At 49.2% G+C, this 19,328-nt stretch overlaps 1 protein-coding gene across 1 annotated transcript in view; it reads right to left on the bottom strand.

The window, feature by feature from the left end:
- The window catches only part of LOC138772486 (NXPE family member 3-like), a 72,129-nt gene that overhangs the window by 14,124 nt on the left and 38,677 nt on the right, over positions 1-19,328 (bottom strand). The window contains exons 5-6 of the mRNA XM_069952951.1: positions 5,112-5,185; positions 1,616-1,819 (exon numbers count right to left, since the gene is read on the bottom strand). Coding sequence (XP_069809052.1) covers positions 1,616-1,819; positions 5,112-5,185 — 278 coding nt within the window. The remainder of the gene's footprint in view (positions 1-1,615; positions 1,820-5,111; positions 5,186-19,328) is intronic.

The following is a 19,328-nucleotide window of genomic DNA, read 5'->3' as shown; positions in this document are numbered from 1 at the left end:
AGTGTCCCCTTGTAGTGACATCACAGTAATAGTGTCCCCTAGTAGTGTCATCACATTAATAGTGCCCCCTAGTAGTATCATAGTAATAGTGTCCCCTTGTAGTGACATCACAGTAATAGTGTCCCCTAGTAGTGTCATCACAGTAATAGTGCCCCCTAGTAGTGTCATCACAGTAATAGTGCCCCCTAGTAGTGTCATCACAGTAATAGTGCCCCCTAGTAGTGTCATCACAGTAATAGTGTCCCCTAGTAGTGTCATCATAGTAATAGTGCCCCCTAGTAGTGTCATCACAGTAATAGTGTCCCCTAGTAGTATCATCACAGTAATAGTGCCCCCTAGTAGTGTCATCACAGTAATAGTGCCCCTAGTAGTATCATAGTAATAGTGTCCCCTTGTAGTGACATCACAGTAATAGTGTCCCCTAGTAGTATCATAGTAATAGTGTCCCCTAGTAGTGTCATCACAGTAATAGTGTCCCCTAGTGGTATCATCACAGTAATAGTGTCCCCTAGTAGTGTCATCATAGTAATAGTGCCCCCTAGTAGTGTCATCACAGTAATAGTGTCCCCTAGTAGTATCATCACAGTAATAGTGCCCCCTAGTAGTGTCATCACAGTAATAGTGCCCCTAGTAGTATCATAGTAATAGTGTCCCCTTGTAGTGACATCACAGTAATAGTGTCCCCTAGTAGTGTCATCACATTAATAGTGCCCCCTAGTAGTATCATAGTAATAGTGTCCCCTTGTAGTGACATCACAGTAATAGTGTCCCCTAGTAGTGTCATCACAGTAATAGTGCCCCCTAGTAGTGTCATCACAGTAATAGTGCCCCCTAGTAGTGTCATCACAGTAATAGTGCCCCCTAGTAGTGTCATCACAGTAATAGTGTCCCCTAGTAGTGTCATCATAGTAATAGTGCCCCCTAGTAGTGTCATCACAGTAATAGTGTCCCCTAGTAGTATCATCACAGTAATAGTGCCCCCTAGTAGTGTCATCACAGTAATAGTGCCCCTAGTAGTATCATAGTAATAGTGTCCCCTTGTAGTGACATCACAGTAATAGTGTCCCCTAGTAGTGTCATCACATTAATAGTGCCCCCTAGTAGTATCATAGTAATAGTGTCCCCTTGTAGTGACATCACAGTAATAGTGTCCCCTAGTAGTGTCATCACAGTAATAGTGCCCCCTAGTAGTGTCATCACAGTAATAGTGCCCCCTAGTAGTGTCATCACAGTAATAGTGCCCCCTAGTAGTGTCATCACAGTAATAGTGTCCCCTAGTAGTGTCATCACAGTAATAGTGCCCCCTAGTAGTGTCATCACAGTAATAGTGTCCCCTAGTAGTGTCATCACAGTAATAGTGCCCCCTAGTAGTGTCATCACAGTAATAGTGTCCCCTAGTAGTATCACAGTAATAGTGTCCCCTAGTAGTGTCATCACAGTAATAGTGTCCCCTAGTAGTGTCATCACAGTAATAGTGCCCCCTAGTAGTGTCATCACAGTAATAGTGCCCCCTAGTAGTGTCATCACAGTAATAGTGTCCCCTAGTAGTAATAGTCACATCCAGCAGCTGTGTGAATCAGTGTCCTGTGGACTATACCATTCTTGTTCTCCTTACTTGGTACGTTCCTCAGCAGATGCTCCCACCAGCCGCGCAGCGTGGAGTCCCCGTACATGTACACCATCTTTCCGGACAGACATTCTGCCACTGTTTTGCTCTCATTGAAATGTTTATTGGAACAGATGAGGGAGGTCCAAGCGTCCTGGTGATAGAAGCCTGAGGGGTGCGGGGTCTCCAGCCCTGGAGTGCAGGGTCTCCTGGCTGACAGAGAGAGAATCAGGATGAGAGGAGACGGCTGGAAACCAGGAGCCAAATCCATCAGTAGCAACAAAGAGCGGTGCCATATAGGCCAGAATACACACAGTGCAAGGGGGAGAGGAGACAGGGAGAGAGGAGAGAGAGAGAGAGAGAGAGAGAGAGAGAGAGAGGGGGGGGATAGGAGAGATGGAGAGATGGCAGGAAACCAGGAGCCAAATCCATCACCAGCAACACAGAGCGGTGCCATATAGGCTAAAATACACACAGTGCAAGGGAGAGAGGAGATAGGGAGAGCGAGAGCGAGAGGAGAGATGGAGAGATGGAGAGGGAGAGAGAGAGGAGAGATGGAGAGGAGATGGCAGGAACCAGGAGCCAAATCCATCACCAGCAACACAGAGCGGTGCCATATAGGCCAGAATACACACAGTGCAAGGGGGAGAGAGACAGAGAGGGGGGGGGGATAGGAGAGATGAAGAGGAGATGGCAGGAAACCAGGAGCCAAATCCATCACCAGCAACAAAGAGCGGTGCCATATAGGCCAGAATACACACAGTGCAAGGGGGAGAGGAGAGAGAGAGAGAGAGGGGGGATAGGAGAGATGGAGAGGAGATGGCAGGAAACCAGGAGCCAAATCCATCACCAGCAACACAAAGCGGTGCCATATAGGGCAGAATACACACAGTGCAAGGGGGAGAGGAGACAGGGAGAGGGGAGAGATAAAGAGAGAGAGAGAGAGAGAAAGAGAGAGGGGGGGGGGGGATAGGAGAGATGTAGAGGAGATGGCAGGAAACCAGGAGCCAAATCCATCACCAGCAACACAGAGCGGTGCCATATAGGCTAAAATACACACAGTGCAAGGGAGAGAGGAGACAGGTAGAGAGGAGAGAGAGAGAGGGGGGGGGGATAGGAGAGATGGAGAGGAGATGGCAGGAAACCAGGAGCCAAATCCATCAATAGCAACAAAGAGCGGTGCCATATAGGCCAGAATACACACAGTGCAAGGGAGAGAGGAGAGAGAGAGGGGGGATAGGAGAGATGGAGAGGAGATGGCAGGAAACCAGGAGCCAAATCCATCACCAGCAACACAGAGCGGTGCCATATAGGCCAGAATACACAAAGTCCAGGGGAGAGAGGAGACAGGGAGAGAGGCGACCCGTCCTAGAGGGTGACACAAGCCCCAGACCTTGTTACCTGGCATGAGCAGAGTGGTCAGAGTTCTCTGATGACACCCATGTTGTGAGAGTACGCAGGCTTCTAGCAACTTTGCTCTATCCGGATCAGTTTCTTTCTTTAGGATACCATCCTGCACTTTTATACTGGTTCTCGGCGTGGGTTGGGGTGATCCCTGACTTGTCCTCTCTAAGGGTATATGCACACTGATGAAAAGTGACGGAAACTCTGTTGCGTAATCAGCTGCTCGTGCCCGCTCGCAGACCGCATCTCCGTCCGTGTCATAGACTCCATTCTATGCACGGGTGGATTCCTTCCTCCGTCCAAAGAATGAACTTGATCCATGCATAGAATGGAGTCTATGACACGGGCGGAGGCGCACACGTGCAGCAGTCAGTGGGCGTCGGATTACGAGACGGATTTTCCATCACTTTTCCGCAGTGTGCACATACCCTCCGTGTGCATTCAGCACTGCATAGTGTGTGGAAGTGCTGCTGTCAAGGAAAGAGTGCTAAGGTGTCTCATGTGCGTCTGTGCAATCGGGATCGGGCCGGGCTCTTGATCCTCATAAAAGAAAGCTGAGGCAGTCTCTCATCGCTGGCTATTAAGGTTCATACCCTGATCCCAGCTCCCCCCGTCTATTCCTGCGATCCCCGTTCCCTCTGCTCGATTTACCTCTTATCTGACCTCCCACCTGACCTCTGACTATCCGATTATTTACTCATTTTGTACCACGTTGCCCATTTGGTTTGGGCTTTGGCTTGTTTGACTCTCCCTTTGTGTTTGTTTGTCTGTCTTGTTCTGTGTTACACCTATACCAGAGGAGGGACGCCTTCGTGGTTGTCCACGGGTACCTAGGGCCATTTGAGGCAAGTAGATAGGGACAGTGGGTGGGCTCAGCATCAGGGCTCTCTGTCGTGTCTTGTCCCTGCCTCCCAGTCCTGACACCAAGACTCTCTACAGGGGACCTGGCATAAGCCAAGGCCCTACTTGGCTACTGCAGGGACCATTCTGGTTTGCATCCTTCCTCTACCAAAGCCAGAGTAAGACTCACTAAGGTATGGCTGCACTTCCTCTCCCCATGTGACTTCCTCCTACAGCATTTGTAACGTGTGCTGTGAGTGGGTGAGAAGAGAGTGCAAGAGAAAGAGAAGGGTAAAGATAGGCAGAAAAGAGAAAGAGCTCCCATTGGTGCACAGGTCCTAAAACAATAGCCCTTTAGTTACCCACAGCTGTGCAATACTAAGGTACACAATATACATACTAGTGACATCTAGTGGCAGAACTTAGGTACTACTTCATAACCACTTTCACTTTGAAGTACAGACTTTTGTGAGGGGTGAAAAAAAAGAAACAGCCATGGTGGGATACCACACTTGTATATAGCTCAGAGGGTTAGGAGTCATGGGGGGAGGGAGTTTCTCTACTGGCATACAGCTCGGAGGGTTAGGAGTCATGGGGGAGGGGCTGTGTGAGGCTTCTCTACTGGTAAACAGCTCGGAGGGTAAGGAATCATGGGGGCAGGGCTGTGTGAGGCTTCTCTACTGGCATACAGCTCGGAGGGTTAGGAGTCATGGGGGAGGGGCTGTGTGAGGCTTCTCTACTGGTAAACAGCTCGGAGGGTAAGGAATCATGGGGCGGGGCTGTGTGAAGCTTCTCTATTGGTATACAGCTCAGAGGGTTAGGAGTCATGGGGGTGGGGCTTTATAAGGCTTGTCTAGAGGTATACAGTTTGGAGGGTTAGGAGTCATGGGGCGGGGCTCTGTGAGGCTTCTCTACTGGTATACAGTTTGGAGGGTTAGGAGTCATGAGGGCGGGGCTCTGTGAGACTTCACTACTGGTATACAGCTTGGAGGCTTAGGAGTCATGAGGGTGGGGCTCTGTGAGGCTTCTCAACTGGTATACAGCTCGGAGAATTTGGAGTCATGGGGGCGGGGCTTCTCTACTGGTATACAGCTTGGAGGGTTAGGAGCCATGGGGCGTGGCTCTGTGAGGCTTTACTACTGGTATGCAGCTCAGAGGGTTAGGAGCCATGGGGGCTGGGCTCTGCGAGGCTTCTCTATTGGTATACAGCTCGGAGGGTTCAGAGTCTCCACATTGCGGACATATATATATACACACACACCTTTTATGACGTCTCTTTGCGGTTGAACATTAAAACTCTCGACTGATGAAAAAATTTCTTGGCCAATAAGATTCCTTGTAGAAAACAAAGAGACAAAATGTCAGGACGGTATCGGCAGCAATATGGCCGCCAGGAGAGGGAGACATTTACTTATGGGGGGCCCCGGAGGTAGTCACAGGTCAGGACGTTGTATAACGGCCCCTGTAATGCCGCCATCATGGGGACCTCATGAAATCGTCCGGTTATCAGCGGCGGGTGTTACTGATATGTCACCATAGTGGAGTATACTGCAGGCAGTTATATATAACTGCCTGCAGTATACTCCACTATTGTGATATATATACATCTAATTGCCTGCAGTATACTCCACTATGGTGATATATATACATCTAATTGCCTGCAGTATACTCCACTATGGTGATATATATACATCTAATTGCCTGCAGTATACTCCACTATGGTGATATATACATCTAAGTGCCTGCAGTATACTCCACTATTGTGATATATATACATCTATTTGCCTGCAGTATACTCCACTATGGTGATATATATACATCTAATTGCCTGCAGTATACTCCACTGCAGGCACTTAGATGTATATATCACCATAGTGGAGTATACTGCAGGCAATTAGATGTATATATATCACCATAGTGGAGTATACGGCCGGCACTTAGATGTATATATCACCATAGTGGAGTATACTGCAGGCAGTTAGATGTATATATCACCATAGTGGAGTATACTGCAGGTGCTTAGATGTATATATCACCATAGTGGAGTATACTGCAGGCAGTTAGATGTATATATCACCATAGTGGAGTATACTGCAGGCAGTTAGATGTATATATCACCATAGTGGAGTATACTGCAGGCAGTTATATATATATATATATATCACCATAGTGGAGTATACTGCAGGCACTTACATGTATATATCACCATAGTGGAGTATACTGCTGGCACTTAGATGTATATATCACCATAGTGGAGTATACTGCAGGCAGTTATATATATATCACCATAGTGGAGTATACTGCAGGTGCTTAGATGTATATATCACCATAGTGGAGTATACTGCAGGCAGTTATATATACATATCACCATAGTGGAGTATACTGCAGGTGCTTAGATGTATATATCACCATAGTGGAGTATACTGCAGGCAGTTATATATACATATCACCATAGTGGAGTATACTGCAGGTGCTTAGATGTATATTAGATATGAGCGATCCGGTTCGCCCGGTATGGGATCCGGTTCGGATTTTCCCAAAAATCCGAGTCCGATCGGATTTGGATTTTTGGAAATCAGCTCCGATTTTTTTTCTTTCTTGCTTTCTAAAATGGCAGCGGGCATTCTAGAAAGCAGGAAGTGTTCCGGGCGGGAAAAGCGCTTTCCCATGATGCCCGGAACACATCCAATCAGCAGGGATCTTGTACTAGCCCACCCCCGGTATGACGTCGGTATTGCTTTAAAAGGAGCGGTCACATGACCGCAACACGCAGTGTGAAGAGAGAGGGAGAGAGAGAGGAAGCAAGCTGCTGCTGTTGTGTACTACAGACTACTGAGAAGATATTGTGGGAAAGGAAAGATTAGGAAAGCGGAGAGGAGAAACATCTAGTGATTGAGAAAGAAATATAAAGAGGGCGAAAGATAGATAGATTAGGCATAGGACAGCAAAGGGTGCACGGAACCAAAACGTGCAGTAGAGATATACAAGTTCTATACTTCTGATAGTGTGTATATCACATCCCTCTTATCCTGAGAGACAAAAATACCTGGTTCAGGTGTATAGCATTGTATCTTAAAAAAAAGTGCTATATACCCAATTTCTATACTTGGACCCTTCTGATTGAAAGTGTGTATATCACATCCGTCTTATCCTGAGAGACTAAAATACCTGGTGCAGGTGTATAGCATTGTAGCTTAAAAAAAGTGATATATATATATATATATATATATATATATATATATATATAGACAATATCTATAGTTGTCCTATATATTACAAGTCCTATATATATATATATATATATATATATATATATATATATATACACAAGTCCTATATATTACAGAAAATACTGTTCTCATCTACCAAGTGTAGCAATCCTAATTTGAATATAAAGTCCTGGCAGAGCGGCAGCAGGAAACCTCACAAAGCGTTTCAGGCAGAGGGCTCAAGGGGCAGGCCTGAGCTTCCTTTGTCACGTGTCCACACGTCTAATTCCACAGTCCTGGAGTGGCTGGCTCACACTTCGACGTCCACAAGGATGAGTAGTGAGACAGACAGCCAGGTATCTGTGGGTACCTCGGACACGACCCTGACTCGGCACGGGCACGCAGCAATTCCCCCACCTCCTCCATCTGACATCCTCAGCAACATCCCGCTAACTTCTGACCCGCCGCCTGCAAGGGAACTGTTGGCGTCTATGAGCAGCGCACTTCTCTTTGATGAGGATGAGCATGTGGAGGAAGAGACAGGGGACAATCAAGTGCAGGGCATAGCTGTGTGGGGCGATATCAGAGCAGGCCCATGTTAGGCCTGGCAGGAGAGCAGTAGGCAGCAGGCGAGAGAGGGCTGGGCAGGAGCCTGATGAGGATGATAGCTGGAACAGGATGATGCTACATCGGATGTTACATGGGATCCACCGCAGGATCCGTCCGCCAGCAGGCCCGCCACAACTAAGAAGCAGACAGGCAGCAGTAGTCAACTAACAAGTCGGAAGCGTAGCCGGGACAAGCAGATGACCACTGGGGAACCCTCCTCCACTGCAGGTCCTAGTATCGGCAGCGCCCGCCCATCCTCGCAGCCTGTCGCTACTAGATTCTACACCTCACCTGTGTGGCAGTTTTTTAAAAAGTGCCCAGAGGATACCTATGTGGTCATCTGTCCCCTGTGTGATAGGCGCAATAAAAAAGGCAAGGGTTGCCATCCTGGCACCAGCGCCATGGCTGCCCATATGAAGCGCCACCACCTTTCCGCCTGGAAGAAACGGGGTGATGGTGGGTCACAGCAGGCCCAGGCAGAGCCGCGGTCATCAGCAGCAGGAAGCAGCAGTTGTCAGGGGGGCCTTTCACACAGTCAGACCTCCTCTGTGGAAGGGAGTGTGGCTTCACTCCCTTCTTCAGCTGGTGGCCCCTGTGTTGCTAGCAGTAGGCAGCCTGGCATCATGGAGTCCCTATACCGGAGGCAGACATATGCCCCCAGCAATCCCGCAGCAGTCAAGCTGAATGCACACCTGGCCAAGTTGCTGGTGCTCCAGGCTCTGCCGTTTAAAGTTGTCGACTCTGCAACTTTCCGTGAACTGATATCGTGTGCGGAGCCACGGTGGAAGGTGCCGAGTCGACACTACAGCAATACAGCTATCCCGGCCATGTACAGCTATGTTCGCGAAAAGGTTGCTGACTCTCTGAGCCATTCAGTGAGCAGACATGTACATTTAACCACAGACATCTGGAGCTGTAATTACGGGCAAGGGCAGTATATGTACGGACCCCCAGCAACTTAGCCAGGGAAGGGCTGTCAATGGCTCGAAAGCTGTGTAACCATTTCAGCCATTCAAGTCGCTCTCACCACATCCTCCTCGACCTGCAGCGGAGGTCTTCCCAACCATCGTCTCATATGCGATGTAGCCACGCGGTGGACCTCCACCCTCCACATGCTGGACCGGCTCTATGAGCAGAGGACGGCCTTGACGGATTTCCTCTTGATGCAGGCGGACACGGCGACTCCCCTGTGTAACCTGGAGCTCGGGCCAGTGGCAGCTCATGCGTGACACCTGCCGCTTGCTACGGCCCTTTGAGGAGGCCACCTTTCTGGTCAGTGGGCAAGACACAGGACTGAGCGCCATCATACCCATGCTTCATGTACTGGAGCTGATGCGACTCAGTGGAGAGGGGGAAGAGGTCTTGCCACTGTCACAGCCTGGGTCGCTGCAGGAAGGCTTGGCGGAGGAGGAGGGAGAGGAAGTTGAGGAGAAGGAGGACCGCAACGCACAGGAACTCTTAGGGGAGACGGGTGGAGAAGGAGATGAGCCTTCCTGCCAGACCAGAGGGGGGCCAGAGGAGGATATGCAGGGCTATGAGGAGCATGAGGAGGATGGAGGCAGTACCCATTGCCAGTATGCTGTGGAGACGGATTCGGGGACTCCTTCCCACTCCCTGATGGAAATGGCTAAGTGCATGTTGATATGCTTTTGGGCCGACCCACACTTGCAAAGGATTTGTCAACAGGACGACTTCTGGCTGGCCACACTACTGGACCCACGATATCTCAACAAGCTGTGTAAGTTCATTCACCCTCCCCAACGGGAGGAAAAAATGAATTATTATAGAGAGGAGCTGGGTGCACAGTTAGTGGCAGCCTTTGGAACACGGCGGTCTCATTCACGCCATTCCCACCAGGGCCACACCAGCAGCGCCGCCTCCTCCACATCATCCTCCTTTGTGACACCTGATCCTGATACCACAGAGTAGGATTTGGTCCTGTTGTCACCAAGATGTAGGACCTTTTCTGCTTCTATTATGGCCTATATGTGAACTAGACCTTTCTGGTCATTCCACCATTCCTGCTGCCCTGCTACCTCTCGCCTGTCCATGGACCTCATTATTCTGCTTCTGCTGCTCATGTCACCCCATAACAACTGCTGCTACTGCCCTGGCCTCCAGGTTGGCTCCTTCCGCTCCTGCCCTGGACTCCATGTTAACTACTGCTGCTCCTGCCCTGGACTCCATGTTAACTACTGCTGCTCCTGCCCTGGCCTCCATGTTAACTACTGCTGCTCCTGCCCTGGACTCCATGTTGGCTACTGTTGCTCCTGCCCTGGCCTCCATGTTGACTACTGTTGCTCCTGCCTGGCCTCCATGTTGACTACTGATGCTTCTGCCTGGCCTCTATTTTGACTACTGTTGCTCCTGCCTGGCCTCCATTTCAACTACTGTTGATCCTGCCTGGCCTCCATGTTGACTACTGTTGATCCTGCCTGGCCTCTATTTTGACTACTGTTGATCCTGCCTGGCCTCCGCTCTAACTACTGTTGATACTGCCTGGCCTCTATGTTGACTACTGTTGCTCCTGCCTGGCCTCCATGTTGACTACTGCTGCTCCTGCCTGGCCTCCATGTTGACTACTGCTGCTCCTGTACTGGCCTCCATGTTGAATACTGTTGATCCTGCCTGGCCTCCATGTTGAATATTGTTGCTCCTGCCTGGCCTCTATTTTGACTACTGTTGATCCTGCCTGGCCTCCATGTTGGCTACTGCTGATCCTGTACTGGCCTCCAATGACTACTGCTGCTCCTTCACTGCATTTGTGACCTTTTTCCTGCATAGACCCTGTAATGGTGAGTTTCCTGCATAGACCCTGTAATGGTGAGTTTCCTGCATAGACCCTGTAATGGTGAGTTTCCCCCATAGACCCTGTAATGGTGAGTTTCCCGCATAGACCCTGTAATGGTGAGTTTCCTGCATAGACCCTGTAATGGTGAGTTTCCTGCATAGACCCTGTAATGGTGAGTTTCCTGCATAGACCCTGTAATGGTGAGTTTCCTGCATAGACCCCGTAGTGGTGAGTTTCCTGCATAGACTCTGTAATGGTGAGTTTCCCGCATAGACCCTGTAATGGTGAGTTTCCCCCATAGACCCTGTAATGGTGAGTTTCCCGCATAGACCCTGTAATGGTGAGTTTCCTGCATAGACCCTGTAATGGTGAATTTTCCGCATAGACCCTGTAATGGTGAGTTTCCCGCATAGACCCTGTAATGGTGAGTTTCCTGCATAGACCCTGTAATGGTGAGTTTCCCCCATAGACCCTGTAATGGTGAGTTTCCCCCATAGACCCTGTAATGGTGAGTTTCCCGCATAGACCCTGTAATGGTGAGTTTCCCCCATAGACCCTGTAATGGTGAGTTTCCCGCATAGACCCTGTAATGGTGAGTTTCCCCCATAGACCCTGTAATGGTGAGTTTCCCCCATAGACCCTGTAATGGTGAGTTTCCTGCACCCTGTAATGGTGAGTTTCCTGCATAGACCCTGTAATGGTGAGTTTCCCCCATAGACCCTGTAATGGTGAGTTTCCTGCATAGACCCTGTAATGGTGAGTTTCCTGCATAGACCCAGTAATGGTGAGTTTCCCCCATAGACCCTGTAATGGTGAATTTCCCCCATAGACCCTGTAATGGTGAATATTGAAGTCTTAAAAAAAATTTACTTTGAGATATCGAAAAGATAATGATGTTACTGACATGTAGAGCCCTAAATTCAACCAAATACACTACCCTCGTATCATATAGATGCTTTATACTATGAAATCCGAAAAAATCCAAAATTCGGTCGAACCGAACAATTCAAAAAAATCCGGAAGTCCGGTCACAACGAATTTTTGAAAAGTTCGCTCATCTCCAGTTGCAATGTCGTTGGTTTCTCCATTGCTTTCTCACTGCTGCGGCTTTGTTACAATGTCTTAGGTTTCTCCATTGCTTTCTCACTGCTGCGGCTTTGTTACAATGTCTTAGGTTTCTCCATTGCTTGGTGAGTTTCCTGCATAGACCCTGTAATGGTGAGTTTCCTGCATAGACCCTGTAATGGTGAGTTTCCCCGCATAGACCCTGTAATGGTGAGTTTCCCCGCATAGACCCTGTAATGGTGAGTTTCCTGCATAGACCCCGTAATGGTGAGTTTCCCCCATAGACCCTGTAATGGTGAGTTTCCTGCACCCTGTAATGGTGAGTTTCCTGCATAGACCCTGTAATGGTGAGTTTCCCGCATAGACCCTGTAATGGTGAGTTTCCTGCATAGACCATGTAATGGTGAGTTTCCCCCATAGACCCTGTAATGGTGAGTTTCCCCCATAGACCCTGTAATGGTGAGTTTCCTGCATAGACCATGTAATGGTGAGTTTCCCCCATAGACCCTGTAATGGTGAGTTTCCCCCATAGACCCTGTAATGGTGAGTTTCCTGCATAGACCCTGTAATGGTGAGTTTCCCCCATAGACCCTGTAATGGTGAGTTTCCTGCATAGACCCAGTAATTGTGAGTTTCCTGCATAGACCCTGTAATGGTGAGTTTCCTGCATAGACCCCGTAATGGTGAGTTTCCCCCATAGACCCTGTAATGGTGAGTTTCCTGCACCCTGTAATGGTGAGTTTCCTGCATAGACCCTGTAATGGTGAGTTTCCCGCATAGACCCTGTAATGGTGAGTTTCCTGCATAGACCATGTAATGGTGAGTTTCCCCCATAGACCCTGTAATGGTGAGTTTCCCCCATAGACCCTGTAATGGTGAGTTTCCTGCATAGACCCTGTAATGGTGAGTTTCCCGCATAGACCCTGTAATGGTGAGTTTCCCGCATAGACCCTGTAATGGTGAGTTTCCCGCATAGACCCTGTAATGGTGAGTTTCCCCCATAGACCCTGTAATGGTGAGTTTCCTGCATAGACCCTGTAATGGTGAGTTTCCTGCATAGACCATGTAATGGTGAGTTTCCCCCATAGACCCTGTAATGGTGAGTTTCCCCCATAGACCCTGTAATGGTGAGTTTCCTGCATAGACCCTGTAATGGTGAGTTTCCTGCATAGACCCTGTAATGGTGAGTTTCCCCCATAGACCCTGTAATGGTGAGTTTCCTGCATAGACCCTGTAATGGTGAGTTTCCTGCATAGACCCTGTAATGGTGAGTTTCCTGCATAGACCCAGTAATTGTGAGTTTCCCCCATAGACCCTGTAATGGTGAATATTGAAGTCTTAAAAAAAATTTACTTTGAGATATCGAAAAGATAATGATGTTACTGACATGTAGAGCCCTAAATTCAACCAAATACACTACCCCCGTATCATATAGATGCTTTAAACTATGAAATCCGAAAAAATCCAAAATTCGGTCGAACCGAACAATTCAAAAAAATCCGGAAGTCCGGTCACAACGAATTTTTGAAAAGTTCGCTCATCTCCAGTTGCAATGTCGTTGGTTTCTCCATTGCTTTCTCACTGCTGCGGCTTTGTTACAATGTCTTAGGTTTCTCCATTGCTTTCTCACTGCTGCGGCTTTGTTACAATGTCTTAGGTTTCTCCATTGCTTTGTCACTGCTGCGGCTTTGTTACAATGTCTTAGGTTTCTCCATTGCTTTGTCACTGCTGCGGCTTTGTTGCAATGTTTCCCCATTATTGTGGATTTGTGGCAGTCTCTGTGGTTTCTCCTCGTCTTCTTAGCAGTTCCATGTGAGATGCTTTGTGTTCCTGAGATAAGTGGGGGGGGGGGGAGTGTGCTGGGGGGGGGGGTGTGCTGGGGGGGGGGTGTGCTGGGGGGGGAGTGTGCTGGGGGGGGGAGTGTGCTGGGGGGGGGAGTGTGCTCGGGGGAGGGGAGGAGTGTGCTGGGGGGAGGGGGGGGAGTGTGCTGGGGGGAGGGGGGGGAGTGTGCTGGGGGGGGAGTGTGCTGGGGGGAGGGGGGGGGGAGTGTGCTGGGGGGGGGGAGTGTGCTGGGGGGAGGGGGGGGAGTGTGCTGGGGGGGGTGAGTGTGCTGGGGGGGGGAGTGTGCTGGGGGGAGGGGGGGGGAGTGTGCTGGGGGGAGGGGGGGGGGAGTGTGCTGGGGGGAGATATTATCCTGGTTTCCGCTCGGTGAGATTTCCTCCTCCAATGGCGATTGGTTTTACTATCTCCCCGGACTGTTTTCTCCTTCCCGGTTGTGTTTTCCATGTGGTGTTATGATACTGGACATCCCAGACGCGTCCTCTCTATATTATATATCTCTTCCCATATTCTCTCTGTATTATAGATCTCTTCCTGTATCCTCTCTGTATTATAGATCTCTTCCTGGATTCTCTCTGTATTATAGATCTCTTCCTGTATCCTCTCTGTATTATAGATCTCTTCCTGGATTCTCTCTATATTATAGATCTCTTCCTGTATCCTCTCTATATTATAGATCTCTTCCTGTATCCTCTCTGTATTATAGATCTCTTCCTGTATCCTCTCTGTATTATAGATCTCTTCCTGGATTCTCTCTATATTATACATCTCTTCCTGGATTCTCTCTGTATTATAGATCTCTTCCTGTATCCTCTCTGTATTATAGATCTCTTCCTGGATTCTCTCTGTATTATAGATCTCTTCCTGGATTCTCTCTGTATTATAGATCTCTTCCTGTATCCTCTCTATATTATAGATCTCTTCCTGTATCCTCTCTATATTATAGATCTCTTCCTGTATCCTCTCTGTATTATAGATCTCTTCCTGGATTCTCTCTGTATTATAGATCTCTTCCTGTATCCTCTCTGTATTATAGATCTCTTCCTGGATCCTCTCTGTATTATAGATCTCTTCCTGTATCCTCTCTGTATTATAGATCTCTTCCTGGATTCTCTCTATATTATAGATCTCTTCCTGGATTCTCTCTGTATTATAGATCTCTTCCTGTATCATCTCTATATTATAGATCTCTTCCTGTATCCTCTCTGTATTATAGATCTCTTCCTGGATTCTCTCTATATTATAGATCTCTTCCTGGATTCTCTCTGTATTATAGATCTCTTCCTGGATTCTCTCTGTATTATAGATCTCTTCCTGTAGTCTCTTTGTATTATAGATCTTTTCCTGTATCCTCTCTATATTATAGATCTCTTCCTGTATCCTCTCTATATTATAGATCTCTTCCTGTATCCTCTCTATATTATAGATCTCTTCCTGGATTCTCTCTGTATTATAGATCTCTTCCTGTAGTCTGTTATTATTATAGATCTCTTCCTGGATTCTCTGTATTATAGATATCTTCCCGTATTCTCTCTGTATTATAGATCTCTTCGTGGATTCTCTCTGTATTATTGCTTTCTTCCTGTAGTCTCTCTGTATCATAGATCTCTTCCTGGATCATCTCTGTATTATAGATCTCTTCTAGGATTGTCTCTGTATTATAGATCTCTTCGTGGATTCTCTCTGTATTATAGATCTCTTCCCATATTCTCTCTGTATTATAGATCTCTTCCCATATTCTCTCTGTATTATAGATCTCTTTTTGTATCCTCTCTGTATTATAGATGTCTTCCTGGATTCTCTCTGTATTATAGATCTCTTCCTGTATCCTCTCTGTATTATAGATCTCTTCCTGTATCCTCTCTGTATTATAGATCTCTTCCTGGATTCTCTCTGTATTATAGATCTCTTCGTGGATTCTCTCTGTATTATAGATCTCTCCCTGGATTCTCTCTGTATTATAGATCTCTTCCTGGATTCTCTCTGTATTATAGATCTCTTCCTGGATTCTCTCTGTATTATAGATCTCTTCCTGTAGTCTCTCTGTATTATAGGTCTCTTCCCATATTCTCTCTGTATTATAGATCTCTTCCTGGATTCCCTGTGTATTATAGATCTCTTCCTGTAGTCTCTCTGTATTAGAGATCTCTTCCTGTATCCTCTCTGTATTATAGATCTCTTCCAGGATTCTCTCTGTATTATCGATCTCTTCCGGGATTCTCTCTGTATTATAGATCTCTTCCGGGATCCTCTCTGTATTATAGATCTCTTCCTGGATTCTCTCTGTATTATAGATCTCTTCCTGTATCCTCTCTGTATTATACATCTCTTCCTGGATATTCTCTGTATTATAGATCTCTTCCTGAATTCTCTCTGTATTATAGATCTCTTCCGGGATTCTCTCTATATTATAGATCTCTTCCTGTAGTCTCTCTGTATTATAGATCTCTTCCGGGATTCTCTCTGTATTATAGATCTCTTCCTGGATTCTCTCTGTATTATAGATCTCTTCCTGGATTCTCTCTGTATTATACATCTCTTCCGAGATTCTCTCTATATTATTGATCTCTTCCTGTAGTCCCTCTATATTATACATCTCTTCCTGTAGTCCCTCTATATTATAGATCTCGTCCTGTATTCTCTCTGTATTATAGATCTCTTCCTGTATCATCTCTATATTATACATCTCTTCCTGGATTCTCTCTGTATTATAGATCTCTTCCTGTAGTCTCTCTGTATTAGAGATCTCTTTCTGTAACGCCTGGAGTAGTGGATCCACTGGACCGTCACTAGCGATGGCACTGACCTCACCAGGGAGCGGAGTCTAAGGGGCCGCTGGTTTTCACAGAGCCCGCCGCAAGGCGGGATGGACTTGCTGTGGCAGGCGACCCCCAGGTCGCTACCCCTGGCTTGGTTGCTAGTGACGGCAGGCGAGGCGAGGCGTGGCAGGAGCAGTAGGCAGGAGATGGTGCTGGCAGAGGTCTGTAGGTGTAACCACAGGTGACAGGCTGAACACAGGAGCAATGGTGTGACAGGGGAGCAGGAACCAGGAACAAGGACTAGGGACCAGGTAGCGGACAGGAATCAGGAACAACAGGGACTAGGGACCAGGTAGCGGACAGGAATCAGGAACAAGGAGTAGGGACCAGGTAGCAGACAGGAATCAGGAACAAGGACTAGGGACCAGGTAGCGGACAGGAATCAGGAACAACAGGGAGCTGGGCCAAACACTATGGGAAGCATGTAGAGGCTCCAACACCTGTAGTGGGGCAGGGCTGGAATTTATAAGAAGTGATTAGTGCAACTTCCAATTAGGGGCGGACTGGCCCTTTAAATCTGAGACAGCTGGCGCGCGCGCCCTAGGAGGCGGGGACGCGCGCGCCGGCAGGCACTGCGGGTGACAGGAGCGGGGCGAGGTAAGGCGCCCCCCGGGGCCGAACTCGTAGCAGAGCCGGGTCCCTGCACATGGACCCCGGCAGCTGCATGGAGAGGTCGCGGCGGCGGTCCGGAGCACGGGACGCCGCCGCGGCCGTGACAGTACCCCCCCTTTTGGCCTCCCCCTCTTTCTTGCCTGCAGATGGAGGCAAATCAGTGATGAAGTCCATCCCTATGTGGCGAGGGGATGTGTTTTTTGCGGATGAAACCCTTCTGTAAGTTCTCCCGGATGTAGAAGGACATGGCCTCAGTCTCGGGTACTGAGAGAGGGTACACCCGACCTTGTGGAGGAGAAGTTCCAGGAAGGAAGTCTATGGGACAATCGTACGCCCGATGAGGTGGTAGAGAGTCCACCTCCGTGGCAGAGAAGGCATCAGGCAAGTCTTGGTATTCCGCCGGTAGGCCGGATAGAGGCTTGGCGGGGTCGGGTGACAACATAGAGTACTTGGGCTGAAGTGACCTCAGACACTGGTTGGAACAGTCCTGACCCCAACTAAGAATCTTCCCGTTTCTCCAGTCCAGTTTAGGGGCATGTAATCGCAGCCAAGGGAGTCCCAGGAGGATGGTGGAAGAAGAATGGGGCAGGACGTAGAAGGAGATCTTTTCCTGATGTGAAGTGCCCATCTGGAGGACTAGAGGTGCGGTCTGGTAGTGCACATGGTCGGTAAGAATCTCGCCCGTGACCGAGGAGATAGTCAGGGGTCTGGCTAGTGGGGTCACGGGTAGCCGCCATCTTTGGACCAATGTAGCTGCAATAAAACTGCCTGCTGACCCAGAATCGAGAAAGGCAGTAGTCTGGTGAGTTTGTCCTGAGGGTGTCTGGATGGAGACTGCCATAGACAACCTTGGAGAGGTGGCATTCACACTTAGGGAGACCTCTCCCACCGGACCTAGGTGCTGGCGTTTCCCAGACGCTTGAGGACGTTGGGGACATCTCAGCCGATAGTGATCCGAAACACCGCAGTAGAGGCAGAGATTCAGCTCCAGACGACGAATTCTTTCATCAGGCGTCAGGTGAGCCCGTTCCACCTGCATAGGAATCTCAGGAGTCGACTGGGACCCCGGAACGTCAGGATTCTGGAAGACCGGTGCCAGCTGGTGATGGCGACGGGACAGGATTAGTCGCCGTTCATGCCAGACCTCCTACTCTCTCTCAGAAAAACGAGTATCGACCCTGGTGGCCAGTAGGATGAGTTCGTTCAGGGAGGTAGGTAGGTCTCGGGCGGAAAGCACGTCTTTTACCCGACTGGACAGGCCCTTCTTGAAGGTGGCTATTAGAGCGGCCTCATTCCAGTCTAATTCTGCCACCAGGGTGCGGAACTGGATGGCGTAATCGCCAACAGAGGAGCTCCCTTGAGAGAGATTGAGGAGAGCAGTCTCTGCTGAAGACGCACGGGCAGATTCCTCAACGACGGAGCGAAACTCGGCCAGGAAGGTTCGGAGATTGGCAGCAGCAGGGTCATCTCGGTCCCACAGCGGCGTGGCCCAAGCCAGAGCTCTACCCTCCAATAGGCTAATGATGAAAGCCACTTTAGAGCGCTCGGTGGAAAACTGACTACTTAAAAGTTCAATATGCATGGTGCATTGAGTCAGAATTCCTCTGCACAACTTGGAGTCACCAGCGTATTTGCTTGGGAGAGCCAGTCGTAGTGTAGAAAAACCAACAGGAGGTGGTGTGCGCTGGGCTGTAGTATGCTGCTGTAAGGCGGCAGTGAGTTGCTGGATCTGCTGCGACTGTTGCTGGATTTGTTGCGCCTGTTGGTCGACCACTCAGGCTACGTCACGGATATCAGGCACCTCGCCGGGATCCATGGTTGGAGCCTACTGTAACGCCTGGAGTAGTGGATCCACTGGACCGTCACTTGCGATAGCACTAACCTCACCAGGGAGCGGAGTCTAAGGGGCCGCTGGTTTTCACCAGAGCCCGCCGCAAGGCGGGATGGACTTGCTGCGGCAGGCGACCCCCAGGTCGCTACCCCTGGCTTGGTTGCTAGTGACGGCAGGCGAGGCGTGGCAGGAGCAGTAGGCAGGAGATGGTGCTGGAAGAGGTCTGTAGGTGTAACCACAGGTGACAGGCTGAACACAGGAGCAATAGTGTAACAGAGGAGACGGAACCAGGAACAACGACTAGGGACCAGGTAGCGGACAGGAATCAGGAACAAGGACTAGGGACCAGGTAGCGGACAGGAATCAGGAACAACAGGGAGCTGGGCCAAACGCTATGGGAAGCATGTAGAGGCTCCAACACCTGTAGTGGGGCAGGGCTGGAATTTATAGGAAGTGATTAGTGCAACTTCCAATTAGGGGCGGACTGGCCCTTTGAATCTGAGACAGCCGGCGCACGCGCGCCCTAGGAGGCGGGGATGCGCGCGCCGCCGGCACAGCGGGTGACAGGAGCGGGGCGAGGTAAGGCGCCCCCCGGGGCCGAACTCGTAGCAGCGCCGGGTCCCTGTACATGGACCCCGGCAGCTGCATGAAGAGGTCGCGGCGGCGGCCCGGAACACGGACCGCCGCCACGGCCGTGACACTT

Source organism: Dendropsophus ebraccatus, chromosome 1, assembly GCF_027789765.1.
Source record: "Dendropsophus ebraccatus isolate aDenEbr1 chromosome 1, aDenEbr1.pat, whole genome shotgun sequence".
In the NCBI taxonomy this organism is placed as follows: domain Eukaryota; kingdom Metazoa; phylum Chordata; class Amphibia; order Anura; family Hylidae; genus Dendropsophus; species Dendropsophus ebraccatus.
This window is presented reverse-complemented; position numbering and strand designations above follow the sequence as displayed.